Raw genomic sequence first — 18,306 nt, forward strand, 5'->3', positions numbered from 1 at the left:
TTGCTAAGTATTGGCAACATTAATTTCTACTTTTTAATCTGCTTTATCATCGTGTCAAATGGGTTCCTCAATGCTTTAGAAACAACCAGATATGCAAAGTCCTGCAAATGAACTTTGGGAAAGCACAGACAGGAGCAGTATAGACACAGATTCCACACCCCATTACAAAAGAAGCTGACAAACAGGCAGATAAGACTACTTTGACAGATGTAGTACTAGCAGCAAAAAATGTCAAAAAGCATCTGTGTAACAAAATAAGGCTTTTCAGAATGTGAAAGTAACTCTGAATGTAATGCAGGTACAGAGGAGACAATGAAATTCAGAAAATAATGCAAGAAAGGTATTTTTTAGTATTAATTAGCATTTTGTATGGACTGATATCTAACAATATGGAATAACAGACGGAGAGGAGACTATTGCAGAATAGGAGCTGTCTTGCAAATCTGAAACACTAGTAAGAAGTAAGTATTAAAGCTACTGCCCTACAAATTATATCAAGTATGTCCTTAGTATTGGAGGTAACGAGTGGACAAATAACACATCTGAGTGAAAAGGAAGATATTTGGTATCTATCGTACAGTGAGATACTTCACTCCACATATGTTGAAGCTCCAAGCAGGTCACCAACCAGCAGGACGTTTAGACCTTGGAAATGTGATAGCATTTGGAAACAGCAAGTTTCATCAGGTTTTCAGCTACATACTCAATGCAGGTGACTCGCAATAGAGAGACTCTCAGTATAATGGCTGTAATGAACTTGTTGTGTTGGATTCTCAGTACTATAAAACAGAGGTGGGAAAACTGGAAAGGAACTGTTCCCGTGGTAACGTAGTCAGCATGCCATGATAATTCAGAAAATTTATATAGGATACTACATCTTTTTTGTACCAGGGTTCACACTGGATTCAGATGACTCAAGTAAACCCAGCAAACTAGTTAACAAAGCAGCAGGTCATACACACATATCTAGGTAAACCGCTAGTCACAACGGGTTTTGGATATAAAACACTGACTCAGACATGAGGCTCCTATTGCCGCTTGATTTGGATTTACAGCCATTTAAGTATGCAATTCACTACAGTACTGGCACTGCACCTTTGGCACAGGTGGAACTGATCAAGTGCTTTCACTGTCCAATGCACACTAAGCAGAGGTTCTGAAATGCTATATCCTCATAACAGGGCTCAGGCAAATCTAGTGAGCTAAATACTGTTTATTTGCAATTGGACTATTTCAAACAAGTGGAATAACAGTTGTACTGACACATTGGAACTGATTACCCACAAACCAGATTAATGCAAAGACACAGAATGTTTAAAATGGACAGCAAGCCATTTCATGAAGTGGTTTATGAATGCTGTGTTCCAGGCACTAAATGGGTTTGGTATAAAATAGCAACAAACCTAAGCAATGAGTGTATTTGCCTGGGGTCCCTTTTGAGTCGTTAGAGATGCTATTCTCTTTTATACCCTCAGAATCTTTTACAAGAAGATGTGAACAATCACAGCAGGTATTATTCTCCAAGAGATTCTGAATCTCAGTTCAGAGATTTCCTGTATGCAAAAGCACTTAAAGAAGAAACAGTCTTTGTTCAGGTTAAACTAAGCACACCATACATTTAATTTACCATCTTTACAACACTACCTCAAACCAGCAGAAACATGGATCTCGAAACTTTTGAAAATAAACAGCAGTTTTAACCCTGATACATAAAAACAATGAAACAAAATAGGAGGGCAATTTTTCAACACAAAAGTGAAATTTCTTCAGCTACTTGATTTGATGAACAGACAAGTCAAAATACTTTTATCATAAACACTGTGATTGCACAATCACTGTTAATGTCCAATATCTACTTTTAAAATGTTAGCCTATTCTGAAATAATTCTTAGATTTTAAATTCCTGAAAGACTCTCAATTTCTACAGCTAATGTTCCTATTATGGTTACTATCAAGAACAAGACCAGGAGATCAGCAATATTAACATATTCAAGACTCTAAAGCTAACTATTGTAATACTGTATCTTAAATAGGTAAGCCATGTAACTTACCACTAAAATTCGAGGTTAAACCTTTAAAAGAGAGAGATTAATGTGCAAACATTTTATATGCATGTAATTAAGAATGAGGTTAAGCTTCATGTGCAAAACAATTTCACCCAATGCTCATTTTGTAAACTATGATTGTACCCCTTCTCAATCTTGAGGGCAGACCCTGTACTGACAGAACTTGTCGTTACTGAGCACTCCAATACATCCAGAACATCCTAACTTGAGCAAAGTTGCGGACAAGTCTGGGTCTGCAGGATTGTAAGTTTCCAAAGGCACAGCATAAAAATGGCATGATCTGAAAGCTAGACAGTAAATTCTGTTTCCTGCAATATATTTTGCCATTATTTTACCCCAATAGTTAACCGTTAATTTAAAGCCACAAGAAGAGCATTAAGATGGCACATGTCAGCAGTGTGCATAAATAGTGCATAAAGTTCATAAACATATAGTACAACAGTCTTCCAAAATGTATTTCTCAATTTTGTAAAAACTTATACACAAGTACCTACATCATACCATTGAAATTCAAGTAAGAGTCACCTCTTTTCTTATTCTTATACAATAAAGTGACTAGATGTGAGCAGAGGATTTTATCTGAATTTTTATTTAAAAGTTTCATTTGTGGATTGAGATACTGTACTTACGATATTTATAAGTACAGAATTTGATTTTTCTGTGGATATTCTTATAGGAGTTTAATTTCAACCTTTTCCAAAAAACAGGGAAAATGGAAGTAAATTGGGAAATAAAATCTGGTATATGAAAAAAGAACTGAAGAAAAACTAATTCCAAGAATGCACCTGGAAAAAAAAATTTCCCCCTTGTATCCTTAGTTTAGAGAATTGCAAAAAAGCTGACATTCATACAAATTTTTAGGGTATCTTCTGCAATATTTCTCCCCAACTATGCCTCTTCAAAATTATATGTGTCATCTACACTATGACAGTACTTAGGTGTCCACAAAAACACATGATCACAACATCAGTTAAGTGAACTGGAAAAGACATGCAAAGGACCCAATTAAGTTTATTAAATATTTTGAATTGAATAATTACAGCAGCAGAAACAAGGGGACACCAGTATCACCACCAAAAAGAAAAAAAAAAGGAGTCTGCAGCATCCCAACATAGCAGGTACAACTACTGAGCAACAGTGTTCTTAGGATCCACTGGCTAAGGGTCCTAGAGCTTGGATTGGGCTTAACTCTAAGGACGCAGTAATGTATCCCAACACCAAGTACCTTCTCATGTCACTTGTTCAAAAAAAGACACAGACTCCTTCAGAGGCAATACTCTGCAGCAGCAGCAGCAGCTGGTAGGTGCTGTTGGCAAAGAATACATTACATTCTGACGCTATTTCAGATACTTATTTCTTTCTCCAGTGCCTTTTTCCTTGTGATTAACAGCTATGCATGTTTTAAAAAAACGTATTGCTTACTGCTTTATCCTTCACCTGATGCATGATTCAAAATTCCACCTGATGGAGCAGAACTGCAGGAAGGGATGTACCCTGTGTAAACATTATTTAATTGCAGAAAACAATAATCTATTCACAAATAAATGTTGGTCAACATCATGAGATGAAAGTCAGACGCAGTTACTGTTTTGTTTAGCAGCATAATTGCTTTCGTTGCTCTACTTAAATGTTAACATCAAAGTAGAATTTTTTTCCAGCACCTTTGGGGATCATAATACAAGATATTGAGGCTTTCCTAAGAATTTCTGAAAGTGCTCATCAGTAGGAGTCAAGAACCTTCAGAACTTCACAGAATCAAGTAACGTACCCTTCATTCTTGCTTCATTAAAATAAATGTATCACATATTTAGAAACACAACAAACCCAAAGGAAGAGGCACCTATCTGTCTTGAAAGCAATAAAAATCATGACCAAAGCAGAACATAAAACATACTATTTGCATATAATAACACTATCAGATTTTAAATAATACTAAATTCAGACTCCGAAAGTATACTGAAATTTAACTATCGTAAGCAATGTAACATCCAGCTGTAATTGACATATTTTGCTTGAGGATGAGCATAAGCATTCTTTAAGAAAGATTTGCTTACATATTTCTCCCCAGAATACTAAAAACTATTCAGTTTGTTATCAGTAGTAGTTATTTTTTTCACAGTCATATTTGCATAAGCATTAGTTTTAGGATCAACAACAAACAACTCTATCTTTACAAACATTGTTACATTAGAACAGCAAAATCATTGCTTGCATAAATGACATACCACTTCATCTTCAAATCCTCCAGCTAATACAAGTGAATAAGCTCCATCATTACTGCGTCCATGGATTCCACCCACATGTGGTCTGTGAACACCTGCTTCGCTCACCTGGCAACAGAAAAAAGCCAGTTTCTAGCATTTTTTTCAAACAACCAGCTGTCTACAATCACTTTTAACAATCAACTTTCTGCTTAAAATATTGTATGGGGGTGTCTGTGCCAACAGTTAATGTAAGACTGCCATTAAAGGTGAGAATTCCACTTGTTTTTAAGGAAGAAAAGCCAAAAGTAAGGACACCCAAAAAATGGAAGGACAGTGTAGGACAGTGGTGACACTGGAAGATGTAAAGGTACACTTTCTTCTTTGGGAAAAATCTCCACAATTCTTTCCCTAAGCAGTACTTAAGAGTGTACTCACTGCTATACTCCACTTGCACAGTCATTTAGAACAATCCAAAGCAGATGGAGATCTGCCTGTTTGGTAACATTTTACAATTTTTAACTAAGGCAGTGACTCATGTAAAGATCATTATTTCAGGTACTATTAAGGTAACACACTGTAAATGTGACCAACACAGAGGAATATTATCACACTGCCTAAGGAAACAGAAGAAGCCATTGCAACAGCGTATGGATCATAAGCTAGTTCTCCCACCAGGATAACTCTCTGGTAATGAATGTGCAACTAAGCTGCAACCAGACCACCTGAGAGCTGCAGCTGTAGCATAAACTGGCAACATCATTAAAGTCTGCTGGAACATCTCTCCCACAAAAATTTATTTAATAATTGTTTCAAACTACCAAAGTATATTTAAAAAAACCCCAAACCCTTATGAATAAAAAAGAGGCTACATATTAAATCATATATTTTCTCAGTACGTGATGCCAAAAATACTATTGATAGAATGAAGGTTCCCAGCAGAAAAACAACTAGGATCCTTCTTTCTACCTTCATGTCTTCCTTCAGACTTTGACTTTGCCTGTTTTTCTCATTCTGCCTCTCCTACTCCTGAACTCCTTTTCCCAACCTACACTTTTAAGCAACTTCCATGAAAGTTTACATTCTTGTACTTGTATACCTTTACTGGTATACTTTACCTGTATAGTTAGATATAGTTAGATATAGATACCAGTATATCTTTATTCTTGTATAAAACTCTTGTACTTTTATAATACAATACATCAGATCAAAGGTCCAGCTGGCCAAACATGCTGTCTCTAACAACAGACAAGAGCTGTGCACAGTACAAACACCATGCAAGGACACAATGATACTTCCTTGCACAATTTCTCAGCATCTAGCTGTCTGTGGCTCAGACTTCCTAAACTACTTAAAACTTTTGGATTCATAGTATCCAAGAGAGAAAAGAGTTCACAGTAGTATGACTTGTCATATGAACTAGGACTACTTTTGTTGATTTTGAAGTGGGCAGCTGATCTTTTTTTTTGATGATTCCTTTTTGCATTACAAAAGTATGTATATTGGCTCCTAATCACTTTTTTCATACTGTACATCATTTTGTAGCCATCTATGCTACACCACGTTTTCAACATTCTTCCAGAATGAAAAGTCTTTCCAGTCGAATGAAAACCATTCCATTCCTTTAATCATCCTGATTGTTGTTCATAATAATATATTTTATTTTCCTGACTCTTCCTTTCACAATAATTTAACACATGATTTATTTTTTTGATCACTATTGGGTATTAAGATGACATATTTTCAAAACTAGCTATTAGAAGATCTCTTTCCTTGTTGTTACAAGAAGAATAAGTAGCTGAAAGCCCATTACAAATTATATAGTCAGAACTGTTCCCCACCGCACGTTTACTATCCACAACAACTTAGCACTCTCACCTAACTTTATCAGCTATTTGCCAATTTTTCCAGACCATTTATGAGTATGCTGAATAAAAAGGCCCCACTATTGCGCTCCTCTTTCCTGCTGTATCAAACATCCTTTCATTCATTCCTCCCTCCCTTCTTTCATTTCCAGGTTTTATCAATTAAATTTAGGTTTCTGGTAGGTGATTCACCCCAAAGATGAACTCTGGTAAGTAATTCATGCCAAAGATGCTCTTCAGATGCTCTCTCCAGAAGCAATACTTAGTCAATTTCCTTCTAGGGAAAAGAGAGTTTGTGTCATAAAAAACTACGCAAATCAGAAATAAAGAAACTACAGTCTCTAAATTCTCATAGATTTGCTGAGACAAACTCATTTCTCATACAAAAGACTAGTCATATGAGAAACAAAAGTTTAATTTAACTTTCTATGTAGAAAACATTTCAATCTTATAAAAAAAAAAAAAAGGACGACGTATTCATTTGTACCCAAAATTAAATAATTATGTAGAAATGGTAATTGCCTTTTGATGTCTAGTCCACACATACAGATATAAAAATTAGCATTCTCTGCTTAATTTTCTGACAAAAGCAGCACTTTAATCCTGTTCCTTTTTCCTACTAGCACTAGAAAGATCTGAAAACTATTAGCTTTTGTGTTACCAATGGAATTCCTAACAAAAAGGTGAACTAATAATTTCAATTATTTTTGAAGTAGTGAAAATAAAACTTGATTTTGAGATTTTGAGTTTGCATAAGTGATTTTAGAAACTCCTCTCACTTATGAGACTTTACTTAATCTGGAAGCCAACAAAAAGATAACTATTTATTTTAATTCTTTTCCCAAAAAAGTTCTTCAAACACAGGAGAGGTCAATGAAATATCCCGAAGAATCAAAATCGAATTTTCCTCTTAAAGTCATTTTGTGTAAAATCACTGGTATGACGACAGCATAATTTGACATTACAAATTTAATTTGCTTCATCTAAGGCTTGTATTGATGGTAGCGTTGACGATGGATATCAAGGTGAGAAAGGATCAAAAGAACTAGTTTAGCTTTCAACTGCTTCACTGTGATTTCTACCAAGGAGAAAAACTGAAAACTGTTGCTAAGGGGAAAATGTCTGCTGTTAACCATATCAGCCTTAAAATTTGCACGGCCTTCCAAATACAGAATTCTTCACACAGTACTGGAAGACACGACCATCAGAGGAAAACTGCCTGCTAAGTGTTCTCTTCTACCAATTGAATAATAAAACATCTGTTTTCTTCTCATGAGAAAGCAGGTGATGAAAAGTTCAGAAAATAAATCAGAAGAAGCTTTTGATTCTTGGCTTGCCTCTCCTCAAGCAATTTAAAAAACCCTGTTTCTATTATTCCAAATATGATGGAAAGCATTGAGTTACAATCCTTTACACATGCAAGAGACAAAGAACTAACTGATTTTGAAAATAAAGAAGTATGTATTTCCCCAGCTAAAAACAACAATAAAAAAATCAAAGATAAACCAAAAATGAGTGCTATCAGATAAGGCTGGGGGAAAAGGAAGTTTGCAGTTTGCTGGACACTTTGAAACCACAAAAAGTCAGTACTGGCACAAAATGAAGCTGTCCCATCCTCCCTGCTTTGTTTTTTCCTGCCCCTCTGAGTATTGGCACTGTGCTTATATAACCAAAATGTGAAATGGACTGGGAAAATTAGCTCCCCTCCTACCCCAGATGGGATTATTCTTCTGCCAGTTTTTTTACCAATCTAGTTTACCATAGAGCCTAAGAAATATTTGCAACAGAAAATGAGACAGTGCAAGAAACAGCAAAGGCTGAATGGACAGCTACTTTCACTAGCAGTAGAGGCTTACACCGGTTTAAGCTGTTTATCAGCCTAAAAGAAGATTTGGACATCCGTTACATATGACCAAAAAAATCAACAGGGAGTCAATTTACAGTGATATCATCTAATGTTTTCAAAATCTACAGTCTACATCTCCTAAGTGGGATAATCAGTTCATGTGAAGTATACTTCTGAAAATACTTGATTCTTTTCACTAAGTATCCCACTTAGAATTTTAACATGTGAAATTTGTTTATCCTAATGACAACAGACTTCTTATTAGGATGTATTGTAAAATCAGTATACTTCAACCTTCACTACTATCGGCATGACTTCTAATATTAGAACCATAATGTATTTGCTTTATTTAATCCTGGTGAAAATGGCAATTGTGAATCCAAATTTATTTTAGTGCCTAAGCCATTTGTTATTATTCTTACTTACTTCAACTACAGCTAATACTGAAACAACATACCTGAACTCTGAATTTCCAGGTTGTCCCAACAGGAACACCAGGTATAGGTCCATAATGATTTGAAGGAACAATAGTGCATTCCTTAGTGCGACCAACACAGGCCATGCCCTAAAAATACATCAGACAAAATTAATTAGTGTTATAATATTGAAGACTCTTTGCAAATTCAATGCAGATATCAAGAAATCTGATCATTATAGCAAACACATACTTTAAAATATGTTAACAATTGTTAAAAAGAATCTTAATTAAGTAATATGTGTTTATGAGTTTGGGGGAGGGATCGAGGGTTGGTTTTTTTGCTGTTACCTCTAGTCACCTTAACAATTCTTCCACTGCTTTAACTGCCAGTAGATAGCGGGCAGGATTAAACATTGGTTTATTGTCTGTGCAACCCAGTACTGAATTCTGTGTAGTGCATATATAAGTAGAATTATAGATGTAGCACATACATGAACAATCAGAGTAACAGCTATTTCTAAAACACACTCTACCTTGCCCCAGTCTCTCTGGCTTTCAGTACTGGCAGATGGCATCTTTGCTTTCTTTTTACTCTGTTTGAGCTTTTCTCCAGCCTTTACAACTTCATTAGAATCATTTTTGCAGGAAGGACAATACCTAAAAAAAGGTTTTAGTAAATTCTCAATTACTTCATAATAATGGCAATACATTTCTTGTAGCCAAAATAGTGTCAATTTGTTTATTTTGATTGACTATTTCAAGCTAGCAAACACAAACCAGTCTTAAGCAGCTGAAGCCTGTGGCTTAAAAAATGAACCCAACATGAACAAATACTGTCAGCTTTTAAAAAAAGGGCATTTCAATATCTTTGAAGGTAGAGTGCTAGAGGCAAAACATTTAACTATTCTTTCTCACATGATATGTTTGAGATCCCCATGTCTCCTGTATTGTCTCTTCATTCTGTCCTCTTTCATTTAGATCATGTAAAGGAGAAGCTAGCTGAGATTAGAGTATGCTGCTAATCAGTACTCATGGTTTGTTTCTATGTCCTGCCCACTCTACCACTACTTTTTGCTGCTAGTGCAGTAAATTTCACTGCAGACAGCTGAATGTCAAACAGAGCCAAGGTATCATGTAATGTGTGTAGAGACACACACACACACACACACACACACACGCCTGCACACACTCACTCACTCCACAACACTGAAGCCACTTGGAATATAGTGCTGAGACACATTCCAGCTAACACAAAACCATCCTGGTAGCAAAGCAGGAGATACTAGTATGAGGTGACTATAGCAGAGAAAGAAAGGCAGTACACTGGTTCTTTTGCTGCTTCTACTAACATTGTTATCCCACTCCAGGAATGCCAATGCAAAAGCAATTGTCCATGTTTCTGGCTCCCATGGGCTGGGTTTGGCTCATACACCACTAGGGGAGGAAGCCTGATCTACACTAACATCGATAACCTGGTTTAGATAACTACCACTAGTACTACTACTACTACTACTACTACTACTACTACTGTTTTGGATTTATTAATTAACTTTGTATGTGGATATGAATAGAAGAATTAATGATTAATGTCTACAGGAACAGATTTCATTGTCAATAAAGTTGTTGAACCATTAAGACAATGAAGCCATGTAGATAAAAAGAAATTAAAAATAATACAAGATGCTGAAATTGTCTAAGACTTTGAATGACATTACAGTTGGTCAAAAAAAAAAAGAGAGTATGCTATGACCAATTAAAAGAAGGAACATGACATAATGCAAATTCACAAGGTGAACTAACTATGGAATTCCCTGCTTCCTGACAGGGTAACCATATTACCTTAATATTTTTTAAACTGAGTTTTGTATGGAATATTAAATACTGTTTTGTATACAGAGTGGCTCAATCTCCGCAAAAGAAACTTACCATCCTTTCCTAAACTGCAGGCTTAGCCCCTGCAGAGAGTTTGCCAAATTTTACACTATAAAAATACTAAATGGAAATTTCTCCACTTCTAAAACAAACAAAATCTCTCAAGAAGTTAAGGATCAGACAGCCATGACTCTTTGCTAGTATGCAAGAAGAAGGGAGAACACAGACCTCGTCTTTGGTAGGAGACACTGCTTTGCCCAGTGCAAGTGCACTCCTACATACCAAGCACCAAGACTTCACAGGGCTGGCATCACTAAGTATCCCAAAATTAACTGTCACAAGCCAGCTCTACAACAGTACCTCTCCCACCCAGTGACTTCATCCACAGATGCAGCTATCTACTTACATGAATAAATCTTAAGACTCATATTGTTACACAGCAAACAAAAACAAGTTAAAAAGCTTGACAGCCATTTTTCAAGACATTTTAATTATATGAATTAAACTTCTACTATTTGTGGAAATTAATAATTTTTTGGCCAGAAATGTAAGTGGAAGGGTCTAAAAGTGCACTTAACATATGACCTGAGGGACTCTAAAGACCATGTTGTCAGTCAATTTAATTCTTGTGTGGTTGTCTACAGGGCACCAGATCTTCTGTATGGAAGAAAACAGTCCTGGGGACCCATGCAGTGCAGTTATAGTGATATTATTGGAAGAGGGTAGGGACATCCGAGCAGTAATGGCTACACTTTGAAAAAATTTCTGTTCTTCAAACTTCCTCTGTAGCCCTCTGAAATAGGGCTAGGATAACTCATCAGAACGTTTCATAAGAAGCTTTTGAAAAAGAATGGGTGCCAGTGAAGACTACAACACTAGTATCTAATCTGAAAAATTATTTGAAGCACCCAGCAGGCCAAGATAATCTTAGCACACTAGCTAAACCAAAGAGACACTGATGGCTGGTAAGATTTCAATATGACTATCCTGACATGCCTATCAAACCTTCTGTGTATTTGAGGGTGTAGAAGAAACTAGAGAGAATAAATTGCTTTCAGGGTAGAACAAAAGATTTGGGGGTTTGTGGGAGGGAGTCACTGACATGAAGCATATATATTTTATTTATCAGAAACTTTCCTGTGACTAGTACTGGAAAATAGATGGACTCTACTGTTGCTGGAGTACTGGATTAGAGCTGGTTCTGAGAGTGAGGGGCAACTGAAGAATGGATGGACCGAACAGATGTGTACTTCCAGACAGATGGTCTCATAGAATATTCTGAATGAAGGAAGTCAAAAAAGAACTTCTCAGCTGCTATATCCAAAGGTCAGGTGCAATCAGGTATGAATACTGCTTACAGACTGCAGTGAGTAATAAACCACTTGTGTGTTGAGAATGGTTTCCAAGACGTGACATCAACTTACTTTTGTTGACAAGTAGTAGGAAGCAAGAAGATGTCATGGACAGAAGACCAGTCTCCCTTGACAGTAGAAAACTTGGGGATAGTTCAGACTAATATGCTGTGTAATAAACACTGCTGAGTAAACACTGTAATAATTTTGCATATGCAAGAAGTGGAAGGCACATAGACAATATTCAAATAAATGCTATTTTTAGTTCCCTACATATTTCTACTAGGTACTGAAAATATTTTTTAGATAGTGTTTCAAGCCAGTAGTTCCTCCAAAAACAGTGAATACAACTGTTCCCAGTGCAGAAATTTCATGGGAAAAAGATCAACCTCCAACAACAGTATCCCTGTGGCCAAAGGTACACACTGAGAAACACCTGTCAATGTTAATGGCCTCAATCACTAAATCACACATTGGTATAAACACAGAACGAGTTCAGAAAAAACGCAATGCCCCAGAAAACACGCAGACCATTAGGCACTGACCAATAAACAAACCTACTATGGCATCCACTATGGTATAGGAGATTGAGTTATTTATTTCCAGAGAATGTTAAAACTTCCAAAGCACTTACACAGATTTTTACATTAAATTTAATCACAAGGTCCAAGGAGATTCCATAAAATGTATCCATAGACATCTTAGACATTTACTGATGTCTATGTAATGGAAAACTTCATTGGAATAAAGTTCTATTTATTACTCATTTATAAAGGATTAGCATCTCATGTAAGTCACAGGCAGGTGACAAATAGGAACAGTGTAAATTGTAGATAGCTAATAAAGAGAAAAAACGGTAAACAGCCCAAGATAACTTAATTGGCTGCTAATGGGTCCATGCTGATTCACTTCAAAATACAATTATCTTGATTTAACAATGCCAGTTGGCTTGGTTTTCCTGCTGGCAGAACCAGGGACAGCAGAAATGAAGAGTAGCAAGGTGGTGGTCCTCCCACAGCAGGAGAAATGAATGGAGTAGAGGCAACAAGAAGACATAGGAGGAGCACAGGAGCAGCAACAGGGACAGAGGATGAAGGGCAAGAGAAGGATGAGCTTAAGAGAATTGTTCAAGCAGTGAAGCTTCAACAAAATTAAAAGGCTGGGGAACAACCACTGTTGATAAACACAATCAGATCAGATAATGTCACAGAAGATCATAATGATCATAATGAATAAAATGAACATACTAGTTTTGAAACTCCACAATGGTCATTAAAACTTACTACTAATCCTTTGTGAATGACTGAAAAGAATTACCTTGACAGAAAATATAAGGCTTATATTAAGCAGATGGATGAAAACCACAGCAGAATTAAAAAAAATCTTCAGTATTGTCTCTCACGAGGTGCAAATAACAGAACAGTACCATGTATAGAATGGCAATATAGATAAGTAAATCATCCTTGTATATTTACCAGTCCTCATCTTCTGGTATCTTGCTTAAGGGAGGGTTCAGGCAGTATATATGATAAGCCATATTACATTCATCACACAGAAGCTGCATGTGGGCATCCTGTTTTCCACCACACAAATAGCACGAACAAAAACGGCACTCCTTATCTGGATCAGCCCTACAGTGCTTGCATTCAGGGCCACTTTTTCCTGTCAAAAACAAAGAAAAAGTCAAACGCCATGTATCTTAGAAAAGTGCATTACTGTATCTACAGGAAAAAATTATTTCTGCACATGAACACTCCCTCTTGAAAATGCTTTTCTCTTACAATGAGGTATTTGACTATCTAGGCTAATAGGATTTCTTCTGCTATATAAACAAGCAGTAAAGAAAATGACTAATCAGCAGCTTCTCTTATTTTCTCCCCTCCCATTCCCAACATGCCACCTGCACACTCGCCCTACAGATGGAGCCTTGCACAATCTCTAGTTGGAGCCTTCTTAAATACAGCCATGAAGAAATTCCAGTTAGGTAACTGGTAACAGTCAAATGAAGATGAAACAACAATTTGGAACAGCTCTCTTTCCCTTAAATTATATTTACAGTTGCACAGAAGAATTAGTAGTCTGAGACCACAGACAACCCCAAATCATCAGTTGTTTCACAGCAGCAGTTTAGTTTACACACAAAGAAACACGAACTTTGTTTCAGCTCACTTGGAAATTTGGACCCATGAACCCTACTGTGAAACAAAACTATTGGCATTGGTTCCTCAATCAGGGAAAAAAATGCTTTTATACAAGAGAAAAACATTTAGTAGTCTAAACTAGATATGAAAGAGGAGAGGGAAGAAAAACTGAATATTTGTAGCAGAATCAACGCTTACAGGAGAAATGTCTGAAACAAGTAGAAGGTCCAGAGAAATGAGAGAAGACTTCAGAAGAGAACTTGATCACAGTCCAAAGAATTCCAACGTTAAAAGAAAAAAAATTTCATTCATAAGTTCTGTGCAAAAGTCATATAGAAATGCCATGGAAGTGAATTTGAATTTAACCTATTCTAATACAATATTTAATAAAGTACTTCCAAACTTCTCCGGAAATAGTATTTTATCTGAAAGAAGTATTTGGCTTTGAATCAGAAGACAAGGAAGACTAGAAAGACTATTTGAGAGTTTGGAATTGGAAGTAGGAAGCTGGAGAATTTAGACACCTGAGATAACAGAGAGAACATTTTTCTTAAGGTTTAGAATGGGCCAGAAAACGTTCTTTCAAGTACCATTCTGGAAGAAAAACATAACCGCAGGTTATATAAGTTCAGAAACTGAAACAGCTGGAATACCAACACTTGGGATAAATTTTCCTGTAAGTCCATAGGCAAACTATCTGATGAACTTCTGAACTGTTTGGCAATGTCTACTCAAAAGAGTAATTGGCCTAGGAGGACAGTGTGATAAGGAAAAACTTATTCCTGTCATAATCTTTGCCAAAAATACCCGAAAGTCATTAGTCGTTAAAAAAAAAACAAACCACTTTCATTCTCTGGTACAAAACCTTACTGAATATGTCCATGATGTCACAAGCAAGCCCATTAATAAGGAATCTGAAGAGCATCCCCACTACAAAAATGAAAACAAACAACCCCCCCCAAACCTAAAACCCCCTACAGCCCTTCGGAGGCAGCATGAACATCAGATTCTTCCACAGGTGCTAAGCAGACAGAATATTAGACAAAAAGAGAAGGGCACACGCAACAAATCATAATATTTAAGAAAACACTGCCTGTTCCCATGAAAAATTTAACCTTTAGGAAAACACAGAATTTTTTTCAAACTAAAGGGCTGCTGCCTTTCTGATCCATTTTTAGGGGAGCTTGGAATTTGTCAAACCCCAAATATGGAGAACTACCCCAGGTTTCTCTGACTAGCATGAGAGAACAATATTCAAGGACAAGCTTCCATCTTCTCTCAGCTTTATTTTTTATTTTTCTTCATCGTGAGTCATTCTCTAAGTTGCTGCCTTCAGAAGCTGTATAGCTTATCAGTTCCTGGTAAGTTAGCTTGCTTGGATAACACAAGCAATCAAAGTAAATATTTCTTTCAGGAGTTGATTCTTGAATAGAAAGATGAGGTGGATCCCTGATGTATCCAGAGGAGTTCTGGATACTTTTATGTTTTTCCTAAGCATACTGAGAAGAAAAGCGCTCCCAACTGACTAGACTTCACAGAAAATTTGATCCACATGGATAAGATATCAGTGTAACATCTATGTGGAGAGAAACTCCAGACTGATAGTCTTATAAGAAAGGGGGACTGGAATGTCAAGCATTGTGCTATATCTGCAGTCTTTCTGGAGGACGTTGAAGAACACTTTTATCTTCAAAGGTGAAAGCAACTAGACTTAGACAGGGAAGGGGATGGCGTTTTGAGTAACAAAGAAGAGTCAGGGGCTGCTGATGTACTAGGAACCAACAGGGAAACACCTGTGAAATGCGTCAAAGGAATTAGGGCTTCTTCCTCTAAAAAGGTGACATGGTCAGTAGCCCAACTGAAATGTCTCTACAACTATGCATGTAGCATGGATAACAAACAAGAGGAATTGGAAGCGACTGCGCAGCTGGAAAGCTATGATCTAATCGCTATCACTGAAACTTGGTGGGACAAATCACACGACTGGAGTGCTATTAACTGTTCAGAAGGGACAGGCAAAGAAGGAGGGGCGGGTGATTTGCCTTTTATGGACTGACTGCACAGAGCTGTCTTTGAAAAACAGCAATGATCAGGTTGAGAGCTTGTGGGTAAAAATTAGAGGCCAAGCCAACAAAGGAAACCTCATGGTTGGTATTTATTACTGGCCACCCGATTGAGGAGAGCCTGCTGATGAAGTGTTCTTACTTCAGCAGCAGGAAGCATCATGCTCGCAGGCTCTGATCCAGCTGGGGGACTTCAGTCACCCTGACATCTGCTGGAAAAGCAGCACAGCAAGCGGTAAGCAGTCTAGGAGACTCTTGGAGAGCATCGAGGATAATTTCTTACTCCAGGTGACAGGCAGCCCAACCAGAGGAGAAGTGTTACTGGACTTGTTGCTTACCAACATAGATTAACTAACTGGAGAGGTCAAGATCAGTGGCAGCCTGGGCTGAAGTGATCATGCCCTAGTGAAATTCACAGAATCGAGGGATATGGGCCAGGTGAAGAGTAAAGTGAAGACCTTGAATTTTAGGAGTGAACTTTTAGTTGTTTAAGGAATTAGTGGATGGGACCCCCTGGGAAACTGCCCTCAGGGATAAAGGAGTAGAACAGAGCTGGCAGCTCTTTAAGGACTATTTTCTTAGAGCACAAGAGCTCTCAAGTCCCATGTGTGAGCAATCAGGCAAGGAGTACAGGAGACCAGCATGACTGAGTAAAGACCTCCTGGTCAAAGTGAAGCATAAGGAGGAAATGCACAGGCAGTGGAACCAGGGACATGTATCCTGGAAATAATACAGGGGCACTTCCTGGATGTGTAGGGATGGGATTGGGAAAACTAAGGCACGGGACACAAAGAATAATAAGAATGGCTTCTACAGGTATGCTGGTCAGAAAAGGAAGATTAAAGAACATGTACCCACCCTCCCATCCCCCTCTCTACCCCATAAATGAGACAGGAAAACTAGTGACAACCGACATGGAGAAGGCTGAGGTAGGCAGCAATTTTTTTGCCTCAGTTTTCAATGGTAATCTCTCTTCCCACATCTCTGAAGTCCCTGAACTTCAAGGCAGGGACTGGGAGAATGAAGTCCCTCCCACTGTAAGAGAAGATTGGGTTTGAGACCATCTGAAGAACCTGAACATACACACGTCCATGGGACCCAATGAGAAGCATCCCAGGGTACTGAGGGAATTGGCTGATGTAGTTGCTAAGCCACTCTCCATCATATCTGAAAAGTTATGGCAGTCAGGGAAAGTCCCCAGTGAGCGGAGGAAAAGGCATATTGCACCCTTTTTAAAAAAGGGTGAAAAGGAGGACCCTGGGAATTATTGACCAGTCAGCCTCACCTCAGCGCCCAGTAAGATCATAGAACAGAGACTCTTGGAAGACATGTCGAACCATATGGAAGACAGGGAGGTGATTACAGACAGCCAACATGGCTTCACCAAGGGCAAATCGTGCCCAACTGATCTAGTGGCCCTCTACATTAGACTGAATGCATCAGTGGACAAGGGAAGAACTACAGATCTCATTTACCCGGACTTCTGTAAGGCCTTTGATTTGGTCCCTCACAACATTCTTGCTGTTAAATTGGAAAGATATGGGTTTGATGGATGGACTATTAGATGGATAAGGACTTGGTTGGATGGCCGCCTCCAAAGAGTCAATGGTCCACATCCAATTGCTCAACGTCCAAGTGGAAACCAGTAATGAGCGGTGTCCCTCAAGGGTCCATACTGGGACCAATATTATTTAATATCTTCATCAATGACACAGATAGTGGGATTGAGTGCACCCTCAACAAGTTTGTGGATGACAAAGCTGAGTGGTGCAGTTGATACACCAGTGGGAACGGATGTCATCCAGAGAGACCTTGACAGGCTTGAGAAGTGGGCCCATGTGAACCTCATGAAGTTCAACAAGGCCAAGTGCAAGGTCCTGCACAGGACAATCCCCAATATCAGTACAAGCCGGAGGATGAATGGATTGAGAGCAGCCCTGCAGACAAGGACTTAGGGATACTAGTGGACGAAAAATTGGATACGAGCTGGCAATGCGCACTTGCAGCCCAGAAAGCCAGCCGTATCTTGGGCTGCATAAAAAGAAGCGTGGCCAGCATGTCGAGGGAGGTGCTGGCCCCTCTCTACTCTGCTCTTGTGAGACCCCACCTGGAGTACTGTGTCCAGCTCTAGGGTCCCCAGTACAAGACAGACATGGACCTGTGAGAGCAGGCCCAGAGGAGGGCCACAAAACTGGTCAGAGGGCTGGAACATCTCTCCTATGAAGAAAGGCTGAGAGAGCTGGGTTTGTTCAGTCTGGAGAAGAGAAGGCTCTGGGAAGACCTTATTGTGGCCTTTCTATACTTAAAGGGCGCTTATAGATGGGGAAAAGACTTTTTCCCAGGGCCTGTAGTGACAGGACAAGGAGCAAGTTTTAAACTGAAAGAAGGTAGATTTAGACTGGATACACGGAAGAAATTTTTTATGATGAGGGCGGTGAGACATTGGAACAGGTTACCCAGAGAAGTTGTGGATGCCCCATCC

General features: G+C 38.2%; 1 protein-coding gene across 3 annotated transcripts in view; it reads right to left on the reverse strand.

Annotated features, from left to right (window-relative positions):
* The window catches only part of UHRF2 (ubiquitin like with PHD and ring finger domains 2), a 94,462-nt gene that overhangs the window by 14,240 nt on the left and 61,916 nt on the right, over positions 1–18,306 (reverse strand). For all 3 annotated transcript variants that reach the window (XM_050913302.1, XM_050913301.1, XM_050913300.1), the window contains exons 6-9: positions 13,096–13,282; positions 8,930–9,053; positions 8,436–8,543; positions 4,292–4,396 (exon numbers count right to left, since the gene is read on the reverse strand). In XM_050913302.1, the coding sequence (XP_050769259.1) occupies positions 4,292–4,396; positions 8,436–8,543; positions 8,930–9,053; positions 13,096–13,282 (524 nt within the window). The remainder of the gene's footprint in view (positions 1–4,291; positions 4,397–8,435; positions 8,544–8,929; positions 9,054–13,095; positions 13,283–18,306) is intronic.

This window comes from Gymnogyps californianus, chromosome Z (genome assembly GCF_018139145.2).
Source record: "Gymnogyps californianus isolate 813 chromosome Z, ASM1813914v2, whole genome shotgun sequence".
NCBI classification, from domain to species: domain Eukaryota; kingdom Metazoa; phylum Chordata; class Aves; order Accipitriformes; family Cathartidae; genus Gymnogyps; species Gymnogyps californianus.